This window comes from Dendrobates tinctorius, unplaced genomic scaffold (assembly GCF_039654945.1).
Source record: "Dendrobates tinctorius isolate UK_male_01 unplaced genomic scaffold, ASM3965494v1 ptg000127l, whole genome shotgun sequence".
NCBI lineage: Eukaryota > Metazoa > Chordata > Amphibia > Anura > Dendrobatidae > Dendrobates > Dendrobates tinctorius.
Genome location: NW_027361795.1, coordinates 7,206,626 through 7,230,454, shown reverse-complemented (window position 1 = coordinate 7,230,454; position 23,829 = coordinate 7,206,626). Strand labels below are relative to the sequence as shown.

At 43.2% G+C, this 23,829-nt stretch overlaps 1 protein-coding gene across 3 annotated transcripts in view; it reads left to right on the top strand.

Annotated features, from left to right (window-relative positions):
• SYPL2 (synaptophysin like 2) overlaps positions 1 to 23,181 on the top strand; it is a 56,979-nt gene extending 33,798 nt beyond the window's left edge. For all 3 annotated transcript variants that reach the window (XM_073542465.1, XM_073542463.1, XM_073542464.1), the window contains exons 4-7: positions 5,263 to 5,393; positions 18,210 to 18,408; positions 19,880 to 20,071; positions 22,778 to 23,181. In XM_073542465.1, coding sequence (XP_073398566.1) covers positions 5,263 to 5,393; positions 18,210 to 18,408; positions 19,880 to 20,071; positions 22,778 to 22,909 — 654 coding nt within the window. In that variant the 3' untranslated portion in view covers positions 22,910 to 23,181. The remainder of the gene's footprint in view (positions 1 to 5,262; positions 5,394 to 18,209; positions 18,409 to 19,879; positions 20,072 to 22,777) is intronic.
• The last annotated feature ends 648 nt before the right edge of the window (positions 23,182 to 23,829 follow it).

Genomic DNA, 23,829 nt, shown 5'->3' with positions numbered 1-23,829 from the left:
TGGTGTTTTCAGTTCTAGTTTTGCCCCCGGTGGCCATTAGGGTCATTGCACTTGATGTTTTCTTTGCTTTGCCTTTTGCCCCCGGTGGTCAGTGGGGTTATAGCAGCTTTTTGCCCCTGATCATTTGACCATCCCCTTTTCCTATATAGGGTCACATGGTCTATGAGCAGGTGTTGGTGATATTGCTCTTTCCCAACCAAGTCTGGTGGAGAAAGGAACTACAGAGAAGAGTTCCTGGCAGCTCAGGGGAGCTCTGGTGTTTAGCTTCTGGTGGAAGCTGAACTCAGGTGTCGAGCTTCAGGGGAAAGCTGCATTCTGGTGGTGAACTCTGTTGCTGGGAGCAATAGCAACAGAGCAAAGCTAAGTGGTGTTTCCCTGTTTGTGTTTTTCCTTCGTGTGTATTAGTACAGCGGTGGGGCCAGTGCCTGCACCACCCAGCTCCCTAGCAAGGGATAGGTGTAGGGTGTGCTAGGGTAACGGGTATCCTGATCGGCGCCCGGTGCGGAACCGGCCTAGGGAATGTTAGGAGTGTGAGGGACACTGACTCAGGGGAGTGCAGGAGGTCTCCACGTCCCCGTTCCCTATCGCAGGGCCCACCGTTGTAACTGTTCCCCTTTCCCCGTGTTTTGCTGTTTTAGTTACACGTGCTGTGTCTTGTTGTCTGAGTTACCGACCCTGCTGGTCGTGTCACACAGGACGGGTCCACGTGACAAACGCAAACCGGATGGAATAGTATGCCGTTGCAAGATGCTGTGGTAGGCATGCTGGTTCAGTATGCCTTCTATTTTGATTAAATCCCCAACAGTGTCACCAGCAAAGCACCCCCACACCATCACACCTCCTCCTCCATGCTTCACGTTGGGGACCAGGCATGTAGACTCCATCCGTTCACCTTTTCTGCGTCGCACAAACACACGGTGGTTGGAACCAAAGATCTCAAATTTGGACTCATCAGACCAAAGCACAGATTTCCACTGGTCTAATGTCCATTCCTTGTGTTCTTTAGCCCAAACAAGTCTCTTCTGCTTGTTGCCTGTCCTTAGCACTGGTTTCCTAGCAGCTATTTTACCATGAAGGCCTGCTGCACAAAGTCTCCTCTTAACAGTTTTTGTAGAGATGTGTCTGCTGCTAGAACTCTGTGTGGCATTGCCCTGGTCTCTAATCTGAGCTGCTGTTAACCTGCGATTTCTGAGGCTGGTGACTCGGATGAACTTATCCTCCGCAGCAGAGGTGACTCTTGGTCTTCCTTTCCTGGGGCGGTCATCATGTGAGCCAGTTTCTTTGTAGCGCTTGATGGTTTTTGCCACTGCACTTGGGGACACTTTCAAAGTTTTCCCAATTTTTCGGACTGACGACTGACTGACCTTCATTTAATGATGGCCACTCGTTTTTCTTTACTCAGCTGCTTTTTTCTTGCCATAATACAAATTCTAACAGTCTATTCAGTAGGACTATCAGCTGTGTATCCACCAGACTTCTGCACAGCACAACTGATGGTCCCAACCCCATTTATAAGGCAAAAAAATCCCACTTATTAAACCTGACAGGGCACACCTGTGAAGTGAAAACCATTTCCGGTGACTACCTCTTGAAGCTCATCAAGAGAATGCCAAGAGTGTGCAAAGCAGTAATCAAAGCAAAAGGTGGCTACTTTGAAGAACCTAGAATATTAGACATATTTTCAGTTGTTTCACACTTTTTTGTTAATTATATAATTCCACAGTGTTAATTCATAGTTTTGATGCCTTCAGAGTGAACCTACAATTTTCATAGTCATGAAAATAAAGAAAACTCTTTGAATGAGAAGGTGTGTCCAAACTTTTGGTCTGTACTATATATATATATTCAAAATGTATGTGCTTTCATTGCTGAATCATTTATATTTATAGAAGCTTTGTACACTTCATCTGTGTGCCTGATGAAGACAATAGTACAGTGTTGAAACATGTTGAAGTGTGTAGGCTTTTCCTACCTTTCCTTTAATAACATTTGTTGTTTTATTAAATTATTTTATTTTTGAATAATATGTTAATAAAGTGTCCATTACATTCATCCTCATATTCCTGCTGTGATGTCTTCAGCTAGTATCTCCCAAGGCTCTGATACTTCCTTTGGTTTAAATTGATGGTAGCTGAAAGTAGATGTATGGTAGACATAGTTATCTTTGACAATAAGGATATTTTAAAATAGTTATTCCCATATTAGCAAGCTATTACCTAGTCTTTAACCCATTTCCTTTGCTATTTTTTAAGCATGTAAATGCTACTTTCAATCTCTGATAGAGGCTGGTTTTCATAGGAGCTTGTCATTTCTTCTATATACTGCAATACTTATAGCGCAGAATGCTTGGATATTGAACCATTTAAATCAGGGGTCTCAAACTCAATTTACCCGGGGCCGCTGGAGGTAGAATCTGGGTGGGGCTGGGCCGCATCAGGTTTTCCACAATAACAGCTCTTACAAAAACATTCCAAACATTCTGAACCTGGCACACCTGAGTCTGTGGCGTGGTCCGGTCCCGTCCCTGCTTGGCTGCTCCTGCTGCATGTGTTGTGAGTGTGACTCATACGCCTTGCCTGCTGATAGCAGGCTGCTGTGACTGTCTAGCCATCATCATACTCACCTCCTCCTGCTGCAGCTCAGATGGTCCAGCGCTGATATCTTCCTGTATGAGCACACGGTCACACATCACGTGGTACCGCTCATTAAGCTCATGAATATGGGCGCCACGCCTATGAGAGTGGAGTGGCGTCCATATTCATGACCTTAATGAGTGGTACTACGTTTGACTGGGATTTCACATGCGAGACTCGGCCGTGTTTCTCGCATGTGTGATCCCAGCCAAGGTGAGGGCCGCAAACTATTATCCCAAGGGCCCATGAGGTGAGGGCCGCAAACTATTGACCCGAGTGCCGCAGCTGGCCCGCAGGCCGCAAGTTTGAGACCCCTGATTTAAATGGAACTCTTCTGAATCTTGCACTCTGTAATGGCGGGGGTCTTGGTGATCAGATACCCAGAGTTCAGAAATTCATTGCCTATCTTTAAATACGTGATACCTTTCCAAGATGGAACAGCCATTTAAAGTGGTTGTCCAGTCTAGAATGACTAGTTTGTGTCAGGAACGGCGGTAAAGTATGCAGTATGCATACTCCTGGCCGGGACACGACTCCAAACAAGTGTATTTGTATTCAGAAAGGCTGCGCCCACTAGTTGAGTCCTGCACATGAGCATGCATATTGTATACTTGACAGAAACAGGCAAATTCTCGCAGTGCACAGTGCGTGCTCTCCAAGGATTCCCTAATCTGCAGCCACACAGAGTTGTCAGACTTTTAAACTGGACAACTCCTTTAAGTATGACTTGCTTGGGTATTTCCCATTTATGTATACATTATTTTTAGATTATTTATCATATATTTATATAACACCTACATATTCCAAAGCATTTTACAAGGGTAAGCATAATTCAACAATTATAAAAGGAGTAAGGACCTTTCTTGCAAGCTAATAATCTATAAGGAAATAGGGGGGACAAATAAGTTAACACGTGCTTGTAGCTTAGGGATAATAATAATAATAATAATTTTTATTTATATAGCGCCAACATATTCCGCAGCACTTTACAATACTTTACAAGGGATATTCATGTAAATCTTCATGAACCAGTCAGCAGCCAGTATCTGTTTTTGTCCAGATACAAAGTGCTAATGAGGGCATAAAAGGTGTGCAATCAGATGATAAAAAGGACCAGATTCTAAGGGAAATATAGAAAGGGAGAACTGAGAAAAGCTAGGTTATTGAGATAATAGGCCTGGCTAAATAGATGTGATTTTACAGGATTGTCTGGGGTAGTACATTTCAGAGAACTGGTGCAACACAAGAGAAGTCTTAGAGCCTGGAATAGGAGGTTTGTATTATGAGCAATATTAGCCTTATATGATTGGAAGACAATAAAGCACGGGTAGGGTGGTAGAGATGAGAGAGGAGATCTAGGGCTTGGTTGGATAGTAGATAGTAGTAGAATGTTATATTTTCATATGAGGGAGCAGTGACTGATATTTGTATTTCTTTAATACAGAAGAAACTTGTTATAATAAATGAGTTCATCAACAATGAGGGCAACATCTGTAAATTTGAGCCTTCAAGAAATATTAATGTATGTTATGTCTGTCCACGTTGTCAACTGCTATACTAATTTCCATTTACTAACTGGTATCTGGGTTCTATTTTTTCCAGGTTATTTTGGATATACCAAGCAGATACATTTATTACAGTTTCAATACTGTTTTAAACCATTAAAAAACATGCCCTGGTCACACAAGTCAAACCAATATCTACAGCTCACATACATGCTGCTATATAAAGCAAAATCTTACATGAGTACATTAAAGGGAAAATGTCCCCAAATGCTATTCACTTGCACATTTAGGGTTAATCTGCAGGTTAATAGCATTCCAGTGTTGTTTGTCCGCCTTACTAAAAGTGCGGCTACTGGGAGAAATGAACATTATTCCTCCCAGGAGCCGCCTGCTTTCAGTTATACAGGCGTGCCCAAAACAACTGCAGTCACTCACCTCGGCACTTTGATTGAAAGCTCACTCTGACATGCAGAATGAGCTGTCAATCAAAGTACCAGTGCATGCTTACTGCTGCCACTCACTGTGTACTAAGTAGTGACTGTATCAGACGGCTTCTGGGAGGAATAAGGTTTGTTTTCTCCAGTAGCCACACTTTCCCTAAAGCGGACAGACAACTTAGGAATACTATTAACCTGGAGCTCTTGGGGACATGACAGGCTCCTTTTAACATGCTACATGAATGTGCATAGAATGAAATGATTAATATAATACAGATAAGTTTTATAATATATTTAGCTTATACAATCAGAGCCCAGTTATGTACATTGCTGTATTGGTTCCGTTTCTCATTTAGGGAGGGAAGAGTATAGGATTGCCCATCTATTAGTCTAAGCTTACCTGATTTAGTAATTTCTTAAGTATACATATTTGGATTACTTGAAAACGTAATACTTTTTGTATTTATGGTACATAGTTTTACATACCTTTAGTCTTATAACATTAGACATTGTCTATATCGATCTTTGTACTCAAAAACATAAACAGATAGATTTATATTTGCCTGTAACAGTGTAATAAATAATTGCTCATCTTTTAGATGTCATGTATTGAAAATCCATTCATTACTTTTAAGACCTTTCTTAACCTACTGCTTATTAAATTTCCTGTCCACTATTGTTTCTCAGCTGTTTGCCATCTTTGCCTTTGGAACTTGTGGTTCTTTCATTGGTGAGACAGCAGCAGTCGTGATGTGTAAGGTTTCAGATACGCAGACAGACACAGATCTCATTTCGGTGCCTTTTTCCTACCCTTTCAGGTAATGCCTTGTCATCTTTACTTCATTCCCTGCCAGTAGAATAGAATACCGAAAGTTTCTTTCTGCCTGTTTTGCCCGATCATTAAAGAGTTTGTCCAGGTACCCCTCACTGTATGTGTGTATATACAGTGTGCATATATATATATATATATATATATATATATATATATGCACACACTAATCACCAGGGAAGAAGCAGACGAAAAGAGTAACATTGGACAGGTAATTACAATGACACCTGTCAAGGGATGAACTATATTCAGTGGCAAGTGAGCAGCCATCTCTGAGAAGATGTGTTGGCAGCAGGAAAAAAGTAAAGTACCGTATACAAACCTAACCAGCTCTAACATGGCATTTGTCATAACTACAGTGACTGGCTATAGACACCTCCAAAAATGTTTTTCGGGTGGAGTGGTTAGTACCTGCCACAAGTGGTCAAAGAAGGACAATCGGTGAACAGATGTTCAAGGAAAATGAACTCTAACCTGTCTGATTCAACCTCGCAGAAGTGTTACTGTGATAGAAGGTGTCAGAACTCTTAAGGCATTCAAAGAGCTCATGTTGACCCTTATCCACTGCTCATAATGGGCCTGGCCACCTGGAGACAAGATGACATCAAATGATGTGTGTGGGAAGAAAACAAGCCAATGGAGGCAGTGTGGTACTCGGTACAATGTTCTGCTTTAAAACCATGAGTTCTGGCATTCTTATGGATGTTATTCTGACAGTCAAATCTACTTCTGCAGTGTTGCAGTCCATGAAGAACCCTTGATGACAATAGTTTCAGCAGGATAATGTGCTGGTCACGCTGCAAAAATTGCTCAGTAATGGTTTGAATAAGGCTATGTTTACATAGAGTTTTACATAGTTTTAGTTCACTGGCTCCAAAGGGGCTTAGATCTGAACCCCCCAAAATGGGAATTGGGCGCCTGCACTGATGGGGCCATAGACACTAATAATGCATCATTTCTGGCAGCATACGCCTATTCGAGGCGGGAAGAATGATGTAGAACATTATTTCCAATAGTCGTATATGACCAAAAATGATGTCTGTCTGCATCATTACTGTCTATGGCCCCATCAGCCCATATGCCCGAATCCCATTTTGTGGGGGTTCAGATGTTTTGCAGCACCAGTGGGATCTGCACAATATGAGCTAGGTGGTTTTAGAGTTATGGTTGATCACGCTATAGTCTACATAAAAAATTATTTACATTAGTACTTATAGAGCGGTGCTTGACTTGTATTGATTCTAATTGATATCCTGTACTATAGTCCTAAACTGTATTCAGAGTTCTACCAATTATCATTGGATGCCTAACATCTCAGCTAAGCTCTTCCGCTGCACTATAATAGTTACTGTAGTTCTTTCTACATCCGAGAACTGTACAGCACTAAAATTAAAAGCAAAGCCACAAAAAGAGAAATAAAAAATCCTCCTAAAATTAAAAAATTAACACCCAAAAGAAGGGCAGCAGTATTTACCTGCCCAGGTCTCAGAACTAATGTATCAGGATGCAGCAAGCCAATGTAGTAAAGATAGCGGCAACACAGACGAAAAATACTGATGAGACAGCCAGTCACAACCTACCAGTTCATGGAGGGGGCAATTACTTAGTATTAAATTAGACAAAAGCAGCTTGTATAGGGCGCACACAGGTAAGGCACAGTGTCTGGCTTACAGTCTATTACGGACACCCATGCTATTAGATTAGGCGACCAATTCCTCATATATTATGTACATGTTTTGCACGTCTTTTTTCAGGGTGCAGTGAAGCCCAGCATTTTTGGTCTTGTAAACTAGGGTGTCTCTTCTCATGGGGGGCACTTAGATAGTGCTAGGCAGCCCGCCTAATCTAATAGTATGTGTGAGTGAATTGGTAGGTTGTGAGTGGTTGTCTCATCAGTATTTTGCACCTATGTTGCCATCATCTTTACTACATGGTTTTGCTGTATCCTAATATTCTGTGACCTGGGCAGGTAAATACTGCTGCCCCTTTTTGCAGTGTTAACACCTTGTGTGAAGTAGATAAATGTGTGGAGATTTTAACTCTTAAATGAAATCTGTCACCAGCTTTTTGCTTCCTAATCTGAGAGCAGCATAATGTAGGGTCAGTTACATGCATCACTTACCAGGCTGATTAGTGTAGTTTTTATGAAATCGTTTTTTATCAACACAGATTATTACTAGAAGACTAGCAAACCTGCTGCCTGGTAGTCCATCCATGCTCCCACCATTAATTGCCATCTTTGTGCCTATTGTGGGATTGCTACTTACTTGTCATCAGGCATCATAGGAAGCGTCTTTCATTTTAAAGGTCCATGCTGGTTTATTGATGCTTCATAAACCAGCCACAAGCAAAGGAAACACAGCCTTTCAGTGCAGGCAAAACAAAATAAAACAGTTCTTGACAAAGTCTCTTTAGAGCCAGTCCTGGTCACATATGCTGGAGCGCATCCATTATGCCATCTCAGTCTGGGCATAACACACAGGAGGCCTTCTTCCTCCGTACACACAGACCGTGTGTCAAACAGCAGACTCCATTGTAACATCTGAACCACACCCAGAGGTGGGGTATGTGGGCTGCCAGACCTGCCTATCTCTCAGGCTGCCCATAAAACTTGTCCTAGATGGCCGTCTTTGCCTCTGCAGTCCATTTGGCCATAGCTGATTTGGTCCCCTTAAGGAAGTCAGTTAGGGGTGCGGCTATCATGACAAACTTTGGGATGAATCTCCATTAGTAACCCACAATTACTAGAAGGACTCTAACTTGCTTCTTTCAGAGCGGTCTCGGCCAGTGTTGGATTGCATCCACTTTACTGATCTGGAGTTTGATCTCACCTCTATCTACTATATATCCTAGGTATTTGGCCTCTTCTTTCTCCATGGAATTTTTTTTTTTTATTTATTGAAAACCCTGTCTTCCTAAGAGCATCAAACACCGCCTGGACCTTTCGGAGATGACTTCCCCAATCTGCGCTGAAGATTACAATATCATCCAGGTATTCTGCGGCATAATTCTTAGGGGGGGCGAGGATCCGGTCAAGGCCCTCTGCAGTCCAAACAGCATCTGGACGTATTGGAAGCATCTGTCGTTCGTAGAAAAAGCTGTCTTCTCCTTGGCTTCTTGTGACATGAGGTTTTGCCAATATCCCTTTGCTAAATCCAAATTGTGACTTCGGCTTCCCAAGTTTACTTTGATATAGCAAGGAAACCCCACGGATGTCGGCCATACAGAGGTTCAAATGAAGAGAACCCAGAGGCCTGTGGAACCTCCCTGATAGAGAACAGCAGGTGCGGTAGGAGACAATCCCAGTCTCGATTGTCCTTTTCTATAACCTTCCTAAGCATACTCTTCAGTGTTTTATTGAATCTTTCCACAAGGCCATCCATCTGGAGATGGTACACGGATGTCTTCAGTTGTGTAATTTTTAAGGCCTTACACAATTCCCTTTTCACCTTATTCATAAAGGGTGTTCCTTGGTTGGTCAGGATCTCCCTTGGGAAAAAACGTGGACCAACTTGAGGGCTATACTTTTCACAAAGGAGTTTCTCAAGGAACAGCTTTAGGGTACCACTTAGCAAAGTCAAGGATGACCAGTATATATTGATGCCCAAGAGCAGATTTAACCAGTGGACTGACCAAGTCCATGGCAATTCTCTCAAAGGACACTTATATGATGGATAATGGCATGAGGGAGCTTTGAAAGTGAGAGGTGGTGGCGGTTAGCTGGTAGGTGAAACCGGTCCTGCAATACTTTTAGATTTCCAGGTGACATCCGGGCCAATACAACCTCTGCATGACCCGCTCTTGAGTTTTATCCATCCCCAGATGAATCCCAAGACATGTGATGTCCAATGCCCTCCATCTATAGGGTCCTAATACCAATAACTGTCCCTAACGCTCCTAACGTTCCCTATGCCGGTTCCGCACCGGGCGCCGCTCAGGAACCTGTAGCCCTGGCACACCCTACACCTATCCCTTGCTAGGGAGCTGGGTGGCGCAGGCACTGGCCCCACTGCTGCACTAACGCCAACATGAGGATAAGTGACAAACAGGGAAACACTTAGCTTTGCTCTGATGCACTTGCTCCTGGCAACAGAGACCAACACCTGAGTGCATCTTCCTCCCACCGTGTCCAACACCTGGGTGCAGCTTTACAGCAACAGCATCCAGCACTGAGTGCCGCCTTGGAGCAACAGAGTCCAGCACCTGAGTGCAGCTGTCCAGCAACCGAGTCCAGCAAACTGAGTGCAGCTCTCAGTAACAGAGTGCAGCAAACTGAGTGCAGCTCTACACCATAGCTGCCACTCCACCAAGCTTTGCAGGAATTCTTCACTGACACCATAGCTGCCACTCCACCATGCTTTACACAAACTCCTCGCTGACACCATGGCTGCCACTCCAGGACTCTGAATGAGCCGCCCTGGACTCTCCTCCAGCTCCCCATCCAGCTCCTTCCTTCACCCAGGATGGTTGGAAAGCCCAACAATAATAATATCACCAATGTGAGTGGGCACTACTGACAGACCCTTATAGAGCAAACACACCTGTTAGTGATTCCCGTGCAATTACTCTAACCACCACCGGGGCAAAACCAACCCTGAGCAAAACAGCTCACAGGAAAAATAAAGGTTACTTGTGCATTTAATCTGTCAGATCCACCCTGGATCATGACAGGAAACCTGTCAGGTGTGATGAATGATACTACTTTAGGGCTTTATCCGCGCCACCAAGCCTTGTCTCCTTCCCCCCACAGGTCCTAAAACAAATAAAAGTCCCGACCTATGATAATGGGGTGCAAAAAGTCCTGGACCATGTCGACCTTATTGGACTCAGTACCTTGGGCCATTTCAATGACCACTCTGGCCTCTGGATTGTCTGTAGCATCCCCATGAGTGCAGCGGACATCAATCTTCCCAGTGATCAGCTGGAGAGGAAGTGTGAAATATTCCTTGGCATCCTGCAAGGCTAAGTTATAGTAGACCTTCAGGGGCTCCACCATTAAGTATGGCGCTAGCACTTTCGCCCATTGCTCTAGCAGAAGTTTCTCCCTCTGGGAGACCATTTCAAAAACGGTCAAAAAGTCCTCTATGTCATCCCCCTCAGTCATTTTTTTCAGGGCACCTCTTACCGCCTTCCGGATGGAAAAATCATCAGTGGACCTTGGAGTTCGAGCTGCCACCGTGCCACGAGCCACCTCTGTGAGTAGATCAAACAGCTGCTGCTGGATCTGTTGCATAATCAGTTTGTCTTCTGCTGTTCCTGCTGTTGTTGTTGGTGCTGCTGCAGCTGGGCTTGCACCAAGTATTTCACCAGGTCCTCCATTGTTCTGATTGGGTCACCGAGGAGGAGAGCAAGCCCAAGCAAAGCCACAGACAACCAGAGAGGTTGGTAACTAAGCAGATTGCAGACCCCTGATCCTGTCCACACAACTAGCAGTAGCCGTGGAGCGTGCCTACGATGATCCTAGACGCCTCGGCACAGCCGGAGAGCTAACTAAGCCTAAAGCAAGAAAGGGGAAATCTAAACTGCCCCAGAGCAGACCCCAAAGGAATAGATAGCCCCCAAACATATATTGTCGGTGAGACAAGATGAAAACACAAACGCAGGCAGGAAAATAGACTGAGCAAATGATGGGGCCTACACTGACTAGACAGGACAGGAAAGGAAAGGCACTGTCTGCAAAAAACCCTGCAAGAAAGTCCAACACGTCTGATACAAAAAATACTGAAGTTGCACAACTTCGCCCACTATATCAGCACTCTGGTATATTCGGAAAGCAAAGCAAAAGAGGCCAATCTAATAAGGGACAAAAACAAACTGGCACAAGTAGTAACATATGGATGGTGATTCAGCACATCCGCAGCCGGAGCTGGCTGACCACACAAAACTGAGATTGACAAAACCAGATCAAATGTAAACAGAATAGCAAATGAACACTTAGCTAAAAATGCAGGGACTGAGCTGGAAACTAAGACCTCAGGAGGCAGGAAGAAAATCACCAGCAGGGATAGAGGGAGTCGGCTGTCTTAAATCCCAGTCTGAAACTCCAGATCTCCATTCGTCGTCCTTATTATCAGGTGGCAATCCTCTGTTAATCAGATCAGCTCCATTACCTCCAGTAACCACCAGAAGGGGAGCCCAGAAAGAGAACTCGCAACCCCTCTGTCAATTTGACCAACTCCACTACCTTCAGTAGTAACCAGAGGGAGGCCAAAAAGCGAATTCACAACAGTACCCCCCCTTGAGGAGGGGTCACCGAACCCTCATCCACGCCACCAGGTCGATCAGGATAGGCCCGGTGAAAAGCACGAACCAATCTTTCAGCATGAATGTCAGAAGCAGAGACCCAATAATTATCCTCCAGGCCATAACCCTTCCATTTGACCAAGTACTGTAGTCTCCGTCTAGCCAAACGAGAATCCAATATTTTCTCTACCTCTTATTCCACATTGCCTTTAACCAATACAGGGTCAGGAGGCGCCGCCATAGGAACTACTGGCTCCACAAACCTCTTCAATAAAGATTTATGAAACACGTTATGGATCTTAAACATAACTGGAAGAGCCAATCGAAAAGAACAGGGTTAAGGATCACCAAAATCTTATAAGGTCCAATGAATCTTGGCTTGAATTTTGGAGACACAACCTTCATAGGAATATTCTTTGATGACAACCAAACCATATCACCCACTTTAAACCGGGGACCAATGGTGCTATGCCGGTTGGAAAACCATTGGGCTTTTTCCTGAGAGAGGGACAACTTATCCACCACTTGGTCCCAAATCTGCTGCATTCTCTCTACCACAGTGTCCACACTTGGGCAGGTCGAAGATTCCACCTGCCCTGAAGAAAATCGAGGATGAAACCCAAAGTTACAGAAAAAGGGCGACATCAAAGTGGCAGAACTTGTTCTATTGTTTAGCGTGAATTCAGCCAAGGGCAAAAATGAGACCCAGTCATCCTGATCAGCAGATATGAAACATCTCAAATAGGACTCCAAAGTCTGGTTTGTTCTCTCATCTGCCCATTAGTCTGAGGATGAAATGCCGAGGAGAAAGGTAACTGAATTCCCTGTTTGTAACAAAAAGCTCTCCAAAATCTGGAAACAAACTGGACTCCTCTGTCCAACACAATGCTCTCAGGAATCCCATGCAACCGAACCACCTGTTGTAAAAACAAGGACACCAACTCAGAAGAAGATGGCAACTTTGGGAGTGGTACAAGATGGATCATCTTAGAAATCTATCACAAATCACCCAGATAACAGTCATTCTCTGAGAGACAGGAAGATCGGAAATAAAATCCATTGAGATATGAGTCCATGGCCTCCTGGGCACCGGCAGGGGCATCAACAACCCACTAGAACGAGAACAGGGCTTGGACCGAGAACATGTCCCACAAGACTGCACAAAATTCCTGACATCAAGAGATAAGGCAGGCCACCAAAAAGACCGACTCACCAAATCTCTGGTACCAAAAATACCTGGATGACCAGCCAACTTGGAGCAATGAATTTCAGGCATTACTCTTTTCCTCCACTGGTCAGGGACATACAATTTTCCCATAGGGCAACGTTCAGGTTTGTCCTCCTGAAATTCCTCCAGGGCACGTCTCAAATCGGGTGAGATGGCGGAAAGAACTACACCCTCATTTAGAATGGTAGTAGGCTCGGTCACATCAAGAGAATCCACAAAGAAACTCCTAGAAAGGGCGTCCGCCTTAACATTCTTAGTGCCCGGAAGAAAAGAGACTACAAAATTAAAACGCATGAAAAACAAGGCCCACCTAGCCTGTCTAGGATTCAAGCATTTGGCTGATTCAAGATAAAGCAAATTCTTGTGGTTGGTGAGGACCACAACTTGATGTCTAGCTCCCTCCAACCAATGTCTCCACTCTTCAAATGCCCATTTCATAGCCAACAATTCCCGATTCCCCACGTCATAGTTACGTTCAGATGGGGAGAATTTTCGAGAAAAGAAGGCACAGGGATTCTTCTTAGAAGTCACTGGATCTTTTTGGGACAAAACTGCTCCTGCACCAATCTCAGAAGCATCTACCTCCATCTGAAATGGGAGTGAGACATCAGGTTGCCGTAGAACCGGAGCAGAAGTGAATCTCCGCTTAAGCTCCTGAAATGCCGAGACTGCCTCTGGAGACCAATTCACCACATCAGCGCCCTTTTTGGTCAGATCAGTCAGTGGTTTGACAATACCAGAAAAATTACTTATAAATTTACGGTAGAATTTAGCAAAACCCAAAAACTTCTGGAGAGCCTTCAAAGAAGTGGGCTGAACCCAATCATATATGGCCTGTATCTTGGCCAGGTCCTTTTCAATAGCAGACGGGGACAAAATGAATCCCAAAAATGAAATCCTCTGTACACCAAAGAGGCACTTCGATCCCTTAACATACAGAGAATTTTCCCTCAAAATCCGGAACACAGTGCGGACATGTTCCACATGAGAATCCCAATCACTGGAAAAGATCAAAATATCATCCAGATAAATGATCAAAATCTTATCCACAAAGTCCCGAAAAATATCGTTCATAAAAGATTGGAAGACAGAAGGGGCATTAGTGAGCCCAAAAGGCATCACCAGGTACTCAAAATGTCCCTTCGGAGTATTAAACGCCATCTTCCATTCATCCCCGTGCTTGATGTGAATAAGATTATACGCCCCCTGAGGTCAAGCTTGGTAAACCAACAGGCACTTTTAACTCTGGAAAATAAATCAGAAATCAGGGGCAACGGGTACTGATATTTAACAGTGATTTTGTTAAGGGAACGATAGTCAATACATGGCCTTAATGAACCATCTTTCTTGGCCACAAAAAAAAAACAGCACCTAAAGGTGAAGAGGATGGTCTAATATGACCCTTCTCCAACGACTCCTTCATATAAGATCGCATAGCATCATGTACCGATAAGTTGAAAAGCCGACCCTTGGGAAATGTACACCTGGGCATTAACTCAATTGCACAGTCATAACTCCTATGAGGAGGCAAAGACGCAGACTTACTCTCACTAAATACATCAGAAAAATCAGCCAAATAGTCAGGAATATCATGAGACTGGGGAGAGGTGGAGAAAACAGGAGTGTCACTGACAACCCCAACTCACTACAGACGCAGATTTCCAATCCAAAACAGGATAATGAGTTTGCAACCAGGGAAAACCCAGAACAATAGTATCATGCAAATTGTGCTACACCAAAAATTTACAATTTTCTTGGTGGTCCGGGGCGATACGCATTATCACCTGGGTCCAAAACTGGGGTTTATTCTCTGCCAAAGGAGTAGCATCAATACCCCTCAAAGGGATAGGAGTCCGCAGGGGTATCTTGTGAAAACCACAACGTTTAGCAAAGTCCAAATCCATCAGATTCAAAGCTGCTCCTGAATCAACAAAAGCCTTAGTGGAAAATGTAGACAAGGAGCAGATCAGGGTAATTGCCAAAAGGAACTTAGGCTGTACACTGCCCACAGTAAATGTGTGAGCAAAACGTTTTTCTCGTTTAGGGCAGACAGAAATAGTATGAGAGGCGTCCCCACAGAAAAAACACAGCTTATTACGCCTTATAAACTGACGTTGCGCCCTAGACAAAACCCTATCACATAGCATGGGTTCAGATGTTCGTTCAAAAGGCGGTAACGCCTCATGTAGTTTTACGTTCACGTAAACGCCGATCAACTTGAATGGCCAATGACATAGAATCATCAAGAACAGTGGGAACAGGGAATCCCACCATAAAATCTTTTACGGTTTCTGCCAAACCCTTCCGAAAGAGTGCTGCTAGGGCATCGTCATTCCATTAAGGACCGCCCACTTTCAGAATTTTTGACAATAAAGCTCTGCAGAATCCTGACGCTGGTTCAATGCCAATAAGGTTTTCTCAGCTTGATCAATAGCATTAGGTTCATCTTACAACAACCCCAAGGCTTGAAAAAATGCGTCCACATTGGCCAGAATAGGATCTCCGGGTGTCAAAGAAAAGGCTCAATCCTGGGGATCGGCGCGCAGCAGGGAAATGACAATCTTAACCTGCTGCACAGAGCTCCCCAAGGAGTTAGGTTTCAAGGCAAGAAATAGTTTACGATTATTCTTAAAATTCAAAAATTTAGACCGATCCCCAGAAAACACATCAGGAATAGGGATTTTTGGTTCAACAGCAGATGATTGAACGAGGTAGGCAGAAATTCCCCGCACTTAGCAGCGAGCTGCTCAACACAATCGGACAATTGCTTAATCTCTATTAAAGAAAAAAATCCTCCTACGGCCCCAGAGAAAAAGAGGAAAGAATATATTAAAAAATTCTGACACTTTTTTTTTTTACAATTCTTTCCTTCTTTTGAGTACCCTAGAGTCTGCGGTTAGGCTGGTGAGTCTGTTATGATTGGGTCACCGAGGAGGAGAGCAAGCCCAAGCTAAGCCACAGAAAACCAGAGAGGTTGGTAACTAAGCAGATTGCAGACCCCTGATCCTATCCACACAACTAGCAGTAGCCGTGGAGCATGCCTACGATGATCCTAGATGCCTCGGCACAGCCGGAGAGCTAACTGTCCCAGAGCAGACCCCAAAGGAATAGATAGCCCCCAAACATATATTGTCGGTGAGACAAGATGAAAACACAAACGCAGGCAGGAAAATAGACTGAGCAAATGATGGGGCCCACACTGACTAGACAGGAAAGGAAAGGAAAGACACTGTCTGTAATCACGCAAAAAAACCCTGCAAAAAAATCCAACACGTCTGATACAAAAAATACTGAAGTCGCACGACTTCGCCCACTGTATCAGCACTCTGGTATATTCTGAAAGCAGAGCAAAAAGAGGCCAATCTAATAAGGGACAAAAACAAACTGGCACAAGCAGTAACATATGGATGGTGATTCAGCACAGCCCCAGCCGGAGCTAGCTGACCACACAAAACTGAGATTGACAAATCCAGATCAAATGTAAGCAGAATAGCAAATGAACACTTAGCTGAAAATGCAGGGACTGAGCTGGAAACTAAGACCTCAGGAGGCAGGAAGAAAATCACCAGCAGAGATAGAGGGAGTCGGCTGTCTTAAATCCCGGTCTGAAACTCCAGATCTCCAATCATCATCCTCATTATCAGGTGGCAAGCCTCTGTTAATCAGATCAGCTCCATTACCTCCAGTAACCACCAGAAGGAGCCCAGAAAGAGAACTCGCAACCCCTCTGTCAATTTGACCAGCTCCACTACCTTCAGTAGCAACCAGAGGGAGGCCACAAAGCGAATTCACAACAGCCCATGCTGTCTGACGTTATTTACTGACTTATGACCCTCTTCGCCCTGGACATGCAGTACCACTGTAGCCATCACCCATGTTCCCTAGGAACGCAGTCTGCACTTCTAACACCAATTTTTGGATTGCTATTCACTTGGGTGCGTCGTCAGGCAACACAGGAAGCCTTTAAATGTCTATGCTAGTTTATTGGTGCTTCATAAACCAGCTACAAGCAAAGGAAAAACAAGCAGCCTTTCAGTGCAGGGAAAACAAAGTGAACAGTTCTTGACAAAGTCTCTTTAGAACCAGTCCTGGTGACAAAGGCTGGAGAGCATCCATTATATCATATCAGTCTGAGAATAACACACAGGAGACCTTCTTCCTACATACACACACACCATGTGTCAAGCAACAGACTCCATGTTTACATCTGAACCACACCCAGAGGTGGGGTACATTGGCAGCCAGACCCGCCCATCTCCAAAGCTGCCCATAAAACCTGGCCCAGATGCACCAAACAAGCCTAGTAGTACTATGTGCACTAGGGAAATACTCCAGGTTTACATCACAGATGACAACCACCTCTGTGATACATACCTCCCATCAACTGTGTGTCTGGTAGCCACCTTACACTATGCACAGTGTACACAGAAAGCTGTGTGAGGTTATACAGAACTCGCCATTCAAAGAGCCGGTAGATCTCTGCAGAACCCAGTAAAATAAGCGATTGCTGGAATCAGGGTCTGCCCCTTGCCCCTATATCATGCTGCTCTCAGAAGTTGTAACAAAAACCTAGTGGTAAATTCACTTTGAACCAGCAGAACCGTGCATGCAGCTTTGGACTGTCAGGCTGTTACTGTGTTAGTACAAGACATGATCACACAGCACTAAGCACATGGAGATTCAAGAAAGACCCTTCACACATCCATGGGCACCGAGTTATAACTGCATGCAAAATGAAGCCACAATTCTTCCATATAGATGGGACTTAGGGCAATATACTGTATTATAATATTAGTCAAGATTTTAATTCTGTACATGAACTATTAAAATAGGTGGACATAAGCTTTAGATTTACCTTAAATATCCACCAGTATATGACCATTTCATGTTCGAGCCCAAATTTTATTTTTTCCTACAGTCTCATAAATAATTAACATACAGTAACGTCACAATTTCAGACCTATTTATAGAAAAAGTAGTGTTTAATGGTATAAAACAATCTTTATCTGAGATTTTCCTCTTGGTAATAAAAATGTCTCAGCTAACTTTTTGGGTTACAGTCTATAAGGGGCAGAACTAACACCCGTCTGCCAAAGTATAATCTAATAAAAACATATTAAAGTGTACAGCATAAATGTAAACGGTTAAAACTAGACATTTCCTCATCCTGCCGTATTTGCTTAGCTTTGTCATTCATTATTATGGAAGCTTCCACATTCATTATTTACTTATAATTTGGCTACATGATTACATAGTAAGGGGTAAATAATTGCTCTTGTATGCTGCCTTTACTCCTTTCCATGTGTCTGATTGTATCTTTGTACATGTCTTTAGGCTGTATCGACAACGGTATGAGATGCCAGCCTGTGGGGAAACCGAAAGTCGTATTTTGCACCTCTCAGGGGATTTCTCTGCACCAGCTGAATTCTTTGTTACCTTGTCTGTGTTTGCTTTCTTTTATTCCATGTTTGCATTGGTAATTTATCTGCTCTTCCATGACCGATACACTCAGATTCGGAGAGTACCAATTGTGGTAAGTGGCTCTAGTCATGTCAAGAATTACTGGGGAACTAAATAAAAATAGGAGGACACTTTATAATGTTGGATGTATCAGTAGTTCTTCTGGCTGCTGTTGAAAACAGTGGGGTTCCTTTATGTTGACCTGGTCCCTAACAGCAGTGTGTTGATTTTTTATTTTATTTTCACATTTAAGCACTGAAAACCACGTTAAAGGGAACCTGTCACCAGGTCTTTGCACCACATCTGAGGTCAGCACGATGTAAGGGCTGAGACCCTGATTCCTGCGATGTATCACTTACTGGGCTGTTTGCTGCAGTTCAGAATCACTGTTTTATCTGCTGCAGATCTACCAGTTCCCTGAATGAGGAGCTCTGCATAAGCCCACCCCCACACCATTGATAGGCAGAACTGTGTACACTGTGCATAAGCGTAAAACTGCCAATCGGTGGAGGAAAAGTTATACACCGAGCTCATGAATATGGAGAACTACATGGCAGCAGGCTTACTAGTCATCTAGTGATAATCTACTGCTGATAAAACTGTGATTTGATCGTAAGCAGTAAATGACACATCACTGGAAATAGGTTTGCTGCTTTTCATTGTGCTGTTCTCAGATTATGAGGCAAAAACCTGATGACAGATTCCCATTTAAAAAGAACCTGTCAGGAGGATTTGGCTATTTAAACTACAGACAGGCCCATATTAGTGCTGTAATACTGATTAAAATTATACGTGCGGTGAAGAAATCCGTTTTGTGGTTCTTGTGTAATGCGTGTCTAAAGTTTTGCTGTGATCTTGTCTTCGTGCATAGGGGCAGGACTATGGGTAGTCTATTTTCTTGTTGCTCTGGTCTGTCTGCCTCCTGTTTGAATGACATGTCACTGATCCGTCAGTCATCTGCCTCCTATTTAAAATATGGCGCCTGCGCAGTACTTTATTTTGTTTCCAAAAAATATTAGGTCTCCCACAAAACGGTGGTGGCTGCACATGCACGGTCGCATCTAAAAGTGTATACTAATTCTCAATCTGCGTATGCGCTGCCCACCATGCCCAGAGGACCAGCGCTGGAGTGAGCAGAAGAGGAGACCGGTAACATCGCGCTGGTCCTCTGGGCACAAGAAAAGACCCTGCCCATAGTACTGTCTTAATGCACCGAAGACATGATTACAGCAAAACTTTAGACACTCATTACACAAGAACCACAATACGGATTTCATCACTGCACGTATCATTTTCATCAGTATTACAGCACTAGCATTGCCCTGTCTGTAGTTTACATAGCGAAATCCTTCTGACATGTTCTCTTTAATTAGTAAAAGTAGAATATTATAAGTAATGTATATGAAGAAAATTTTACCCTTTTTCTTTGCATTTATTATGTTATGTAAAATATGCTGTATTTTTACATTGACGTTAGCTGATTTACACTGGATCTACTCTATTCATCAAGTACTGATGGCCTTTATGGTAATGTCATTTTGCAGGATTTCTGTGTGACCGGTGGCTTTGCCTTCTTGTGGCTTGTAGCTGCTTCAGCATGGGGAAAAGGTCTCATGGATGTGAAATTAGCTACTCACCCATCTAGCATTTTGTCGTCAATGCCGTTGTGCCAGCTGGATAACGCGTCTTGCAGTGCTGGCGTTACACCATACTATGGCCTTGCCAATATATCAGTGGTAAGTGTAATCTATAAATGAAATTCTGTACCATGGGCCCAAAGTGTTATATACTCGAGAGTATATACTATTTACTGAACTATAAGCATAAGGGAATGACCTAGCTACAAATGGCACTTCCAAAATACCATTCTACCTATAAACAAACGGAAGCATATGCCAGGTAAATTAAAAAAAAGTGATAGTCTTTATTTAAGAGTTATTAACACAAAATTAAAAGAATTTTTGCCTTTAGTGGGTAAACTCACAAATATTGACCTGAAAACACAGGAATAATTATACCCAAGTTATGAGCTAAGAATCTTACCCCCCATAAGATGAAGCTAACGCAAAATGCGCGTCGGGGGGCCATCCTGCTAACCAGGTCATGTATACCCAGTATATTTGAGCATATTTTATCTCTCCCTCACTATATATTTAATTGTTGTAATATTCAGTAGCATATTTGCACTTTAATGAGTATATCTTCCTCTGGTGTCATGCGATTCACTTTAGGTATTATTTTGCCAGGAAATACATTTAGAATCAATGAGCACTAAACACTTACTTCTATCATGTGGAGATATAAAGCAATTAATATGTATATGTATATCCTTTTGTGAGGGGCAATACACTCTCTTGTATTAGGTTATGAACTATAGTTGTACTAAAATAGAGCTTTATTTGTAAAAAGTCCCTACCCATTGGTTTATAAAAGCATTTTTGTTTTTGTTTAACTACTACTGTGTTAAGCACTGTGTAGCAAATGGAAGTGGAGGCACAGGTGATGACGTTCACATTCATTTTTTATTTTTTGAGTGGAACCTCGGTACCTCGGTCTGGGGGGCTCCAATGAGGGCGTAACTAGTGAGCCCAAGGTATCCGTAGTAAGATCCTTCGAACAGGACCAGAGTGGAATATCTGGGGCACACAGGTGCTACCTCCAATTAGACCCCGGACACGTGGCAGCTGTCCCAGCGGGACAAATGGGTAAACAGATATTACAGATATAGTGGAGCTGACCGGCGGACACCGGGTATGAGAGATAAAGCTGGCTCTGGCGAGGGTATTCAGATTCCAGGTAGTTGGGAGGAAGCTGGCTCCTGCAACTTTAGCGTCATCCAGAGGTTCGGATGGCGAGTGGCGGAACGGGATGGCACTTGAGTATAAGTACAGGTGTCGTCTTAGGACAGCCGAACAACTGGTCACTGGAATTATGTGGAAACAAACAGTATAAGCAGAGTGCAAAACAGAATGCTATAACAGCGCAGACAAAGCAGGAACAGAACCAGATGTAGCAAGAGTAGATACTCATTGCTCCGGCATTCCCCCCATGGCGGAGTGGCCAGAAATAGTAATTAGTGCGCTGCCATTGGTTAATTGCTATTTTCAAAAAATGCACGTGTCCCTTTAAGAGACTGGAGGGAAGCACGCGCATCCTAAGCATTCTCCCAGGAGGCCTGCTGGCAGCATGCCAGGAAGTAGGGGAGAAGAAACCAAAAACCTGAGGGCACTACCAATAACTAAGGGGGACTGCTGACCACACACATAATTAGATATACAACCAACAAGAGAAAGAAGTGTGTATAATGGACTCAGTGGATGTGGTTATGACCATGGGGTTGATCGCGTCTATTATACACACTTCTTTCTCTTGTTGGTAGGAAGTAGGGAGAGAGACACAGCAGCAGGACGCCAAGTGACAGACCGAGAGCGAGGATCCTGACAGGGACCTCGCAGAGGTACAGGGGCAGCGTCGGAAGCAGGTGTGGGTGAGGGACCAGAACTGGGGACAGTGCCAGAACCGGGTGCAGGACCAGAACCGGGACCTGGTGTAACACACTATATGCGTACTTATCCCTAAACAAGGATTGTACATACTTTATAGGCATTTTAAAAGCTTTGACTACATTGAGCGTTAGTTTTTTTGTAACCAGTATATTGATGTTCTTATATAATTGTATTAACAGTTGTGCTCTACACAGACAGAAACTTTTTTGTGGATTTTCTTCATTGTATGCTCTGAGTATATTATTTCTGTTATGAAATTTTGATTCTTAGCTCATAACTTGGGTATAATTATTCCTGTGTTTTCAGGTCCATATTTGTGTGTTTACCCACTAAAGGCAAAAATTCTTTTAATAGTGTGTTAATAACTGTTAAAGACTATTACGGTACTTTTTAATTTATCTGGCATATGCTTCCGTTTGTTTATATTTACCGAACTATACCTAATAATGTACACAAAGTAAAATATTAATTCTTAATAATAAGTTAATTTAATATACACAATAGTAAAATCTAAACACTATAAAAATAGGAAACAATTCAGTGACTACAGAATTGACAGATATAAAAGCTATTTCCATCAGTCTCATAGCCATAAATGGAGCAGCAGAAGTCATGTGTGATCATACTACTCCATTCAATTCTGATAGCCATGAGAAGCAAACGGAGAATTATGTGATCCCCAGCTGTAACATATTTAGCGCCTAGCCTTTGGTTAGGTGATAATTTTTTTTTCTTACAGTAGAACCACTTTATAATTATATATATGCAGATGTTATATACAGAGGTGTCCACCTCAAATCCTTAGGTACTAGAGGGCATTTAAACAGTTGATTTGGTAATGACTTTGCCAATACTTGTCCTTATTTTTTAATGATTTATTTATTACAGTTTTCTACCACATTTCTGTTCTCTCACTTTTCCTTGCTTTCACCACAGCTCTTTGGATTTCTGAATTTTCTGATCTGGGCAGCGAATGCATGGTTTGTGTTCAAAGAAACTGCATGGAGCAAACCTGCAACCAGCAAAGAGGAGTCTGCTGAGCGTGGGGAGGCTGAAGATCTGCAGTGATCCCTCACCACCATCTAGATCAGGAAACCTTTCTCTGACTGTGACTCTCTACTTGCTCCTTAGAGTGGACTTCTTAAGTGACTCTGCTTGCATTTACTTAGAATTGCTCAGTATTCTGATGCGGGTCTTAAGTCACCTTGTACCAAAAAAAGAAACAAATCCACTTCAATACAATATTTTTTTCCATCTTTCTGTTTTCCAAAGTCTTTAATCCGTCTACAAGTTGTTACCTCCTCTGGTGCTATTTATTAAATAAAATGATGTCCACTTTCTGATCTTGGTCAGACTCTTGCCTCCAGTAGCCCTGCGTGCCTGCCAACCACACAAATGCCATAAATTGATAAGTAGGCAGGTTTTTTCTCAACTACAATTCAATATTTTCTCTGAAAAATAACACAGAATGCTAATTTTCCATCTCTAGCAAAAAACTGAGATTACTCCTTGGACTATAGGTGAGGATTTGCCGTTTGAACTCCAGGGGGTCTGCACACAGGTGAATCTATTGATTGGGGGTAGTCTGTGCTTGGCTACCTCCATCAGTTTCCGCACAGAAATTGCTTTAATTATTGACCCCCCAAAAAACTGTGTTGCATTAAGCATACCTTCCGTTGGTCATCTTTCTCTTTGCTTCTTAAATGAGTTTTCTATTTTCAGGAAGTTGTGGCGCTAAAAAAACCAATTGAGCTTTACACACCCCACCAGGGTCCAAAGCTGCCTCTCTGACGCTGCTCTTAGTGTCGATTGCCTGCATCACAAATCATTGAGTTCATCAGCTCGTCCTCTTTACATGGCCATAGCCATCAGCTCAGCGATTGGCTGCAGCGCTGTCGACTTGATGTCAGCGCTGCAGACAACAACCGAGGAGGGTCAGAATGTACATTCAAAAATAGTAAAAAAAAAAATAGTAGATTTCTGATTCT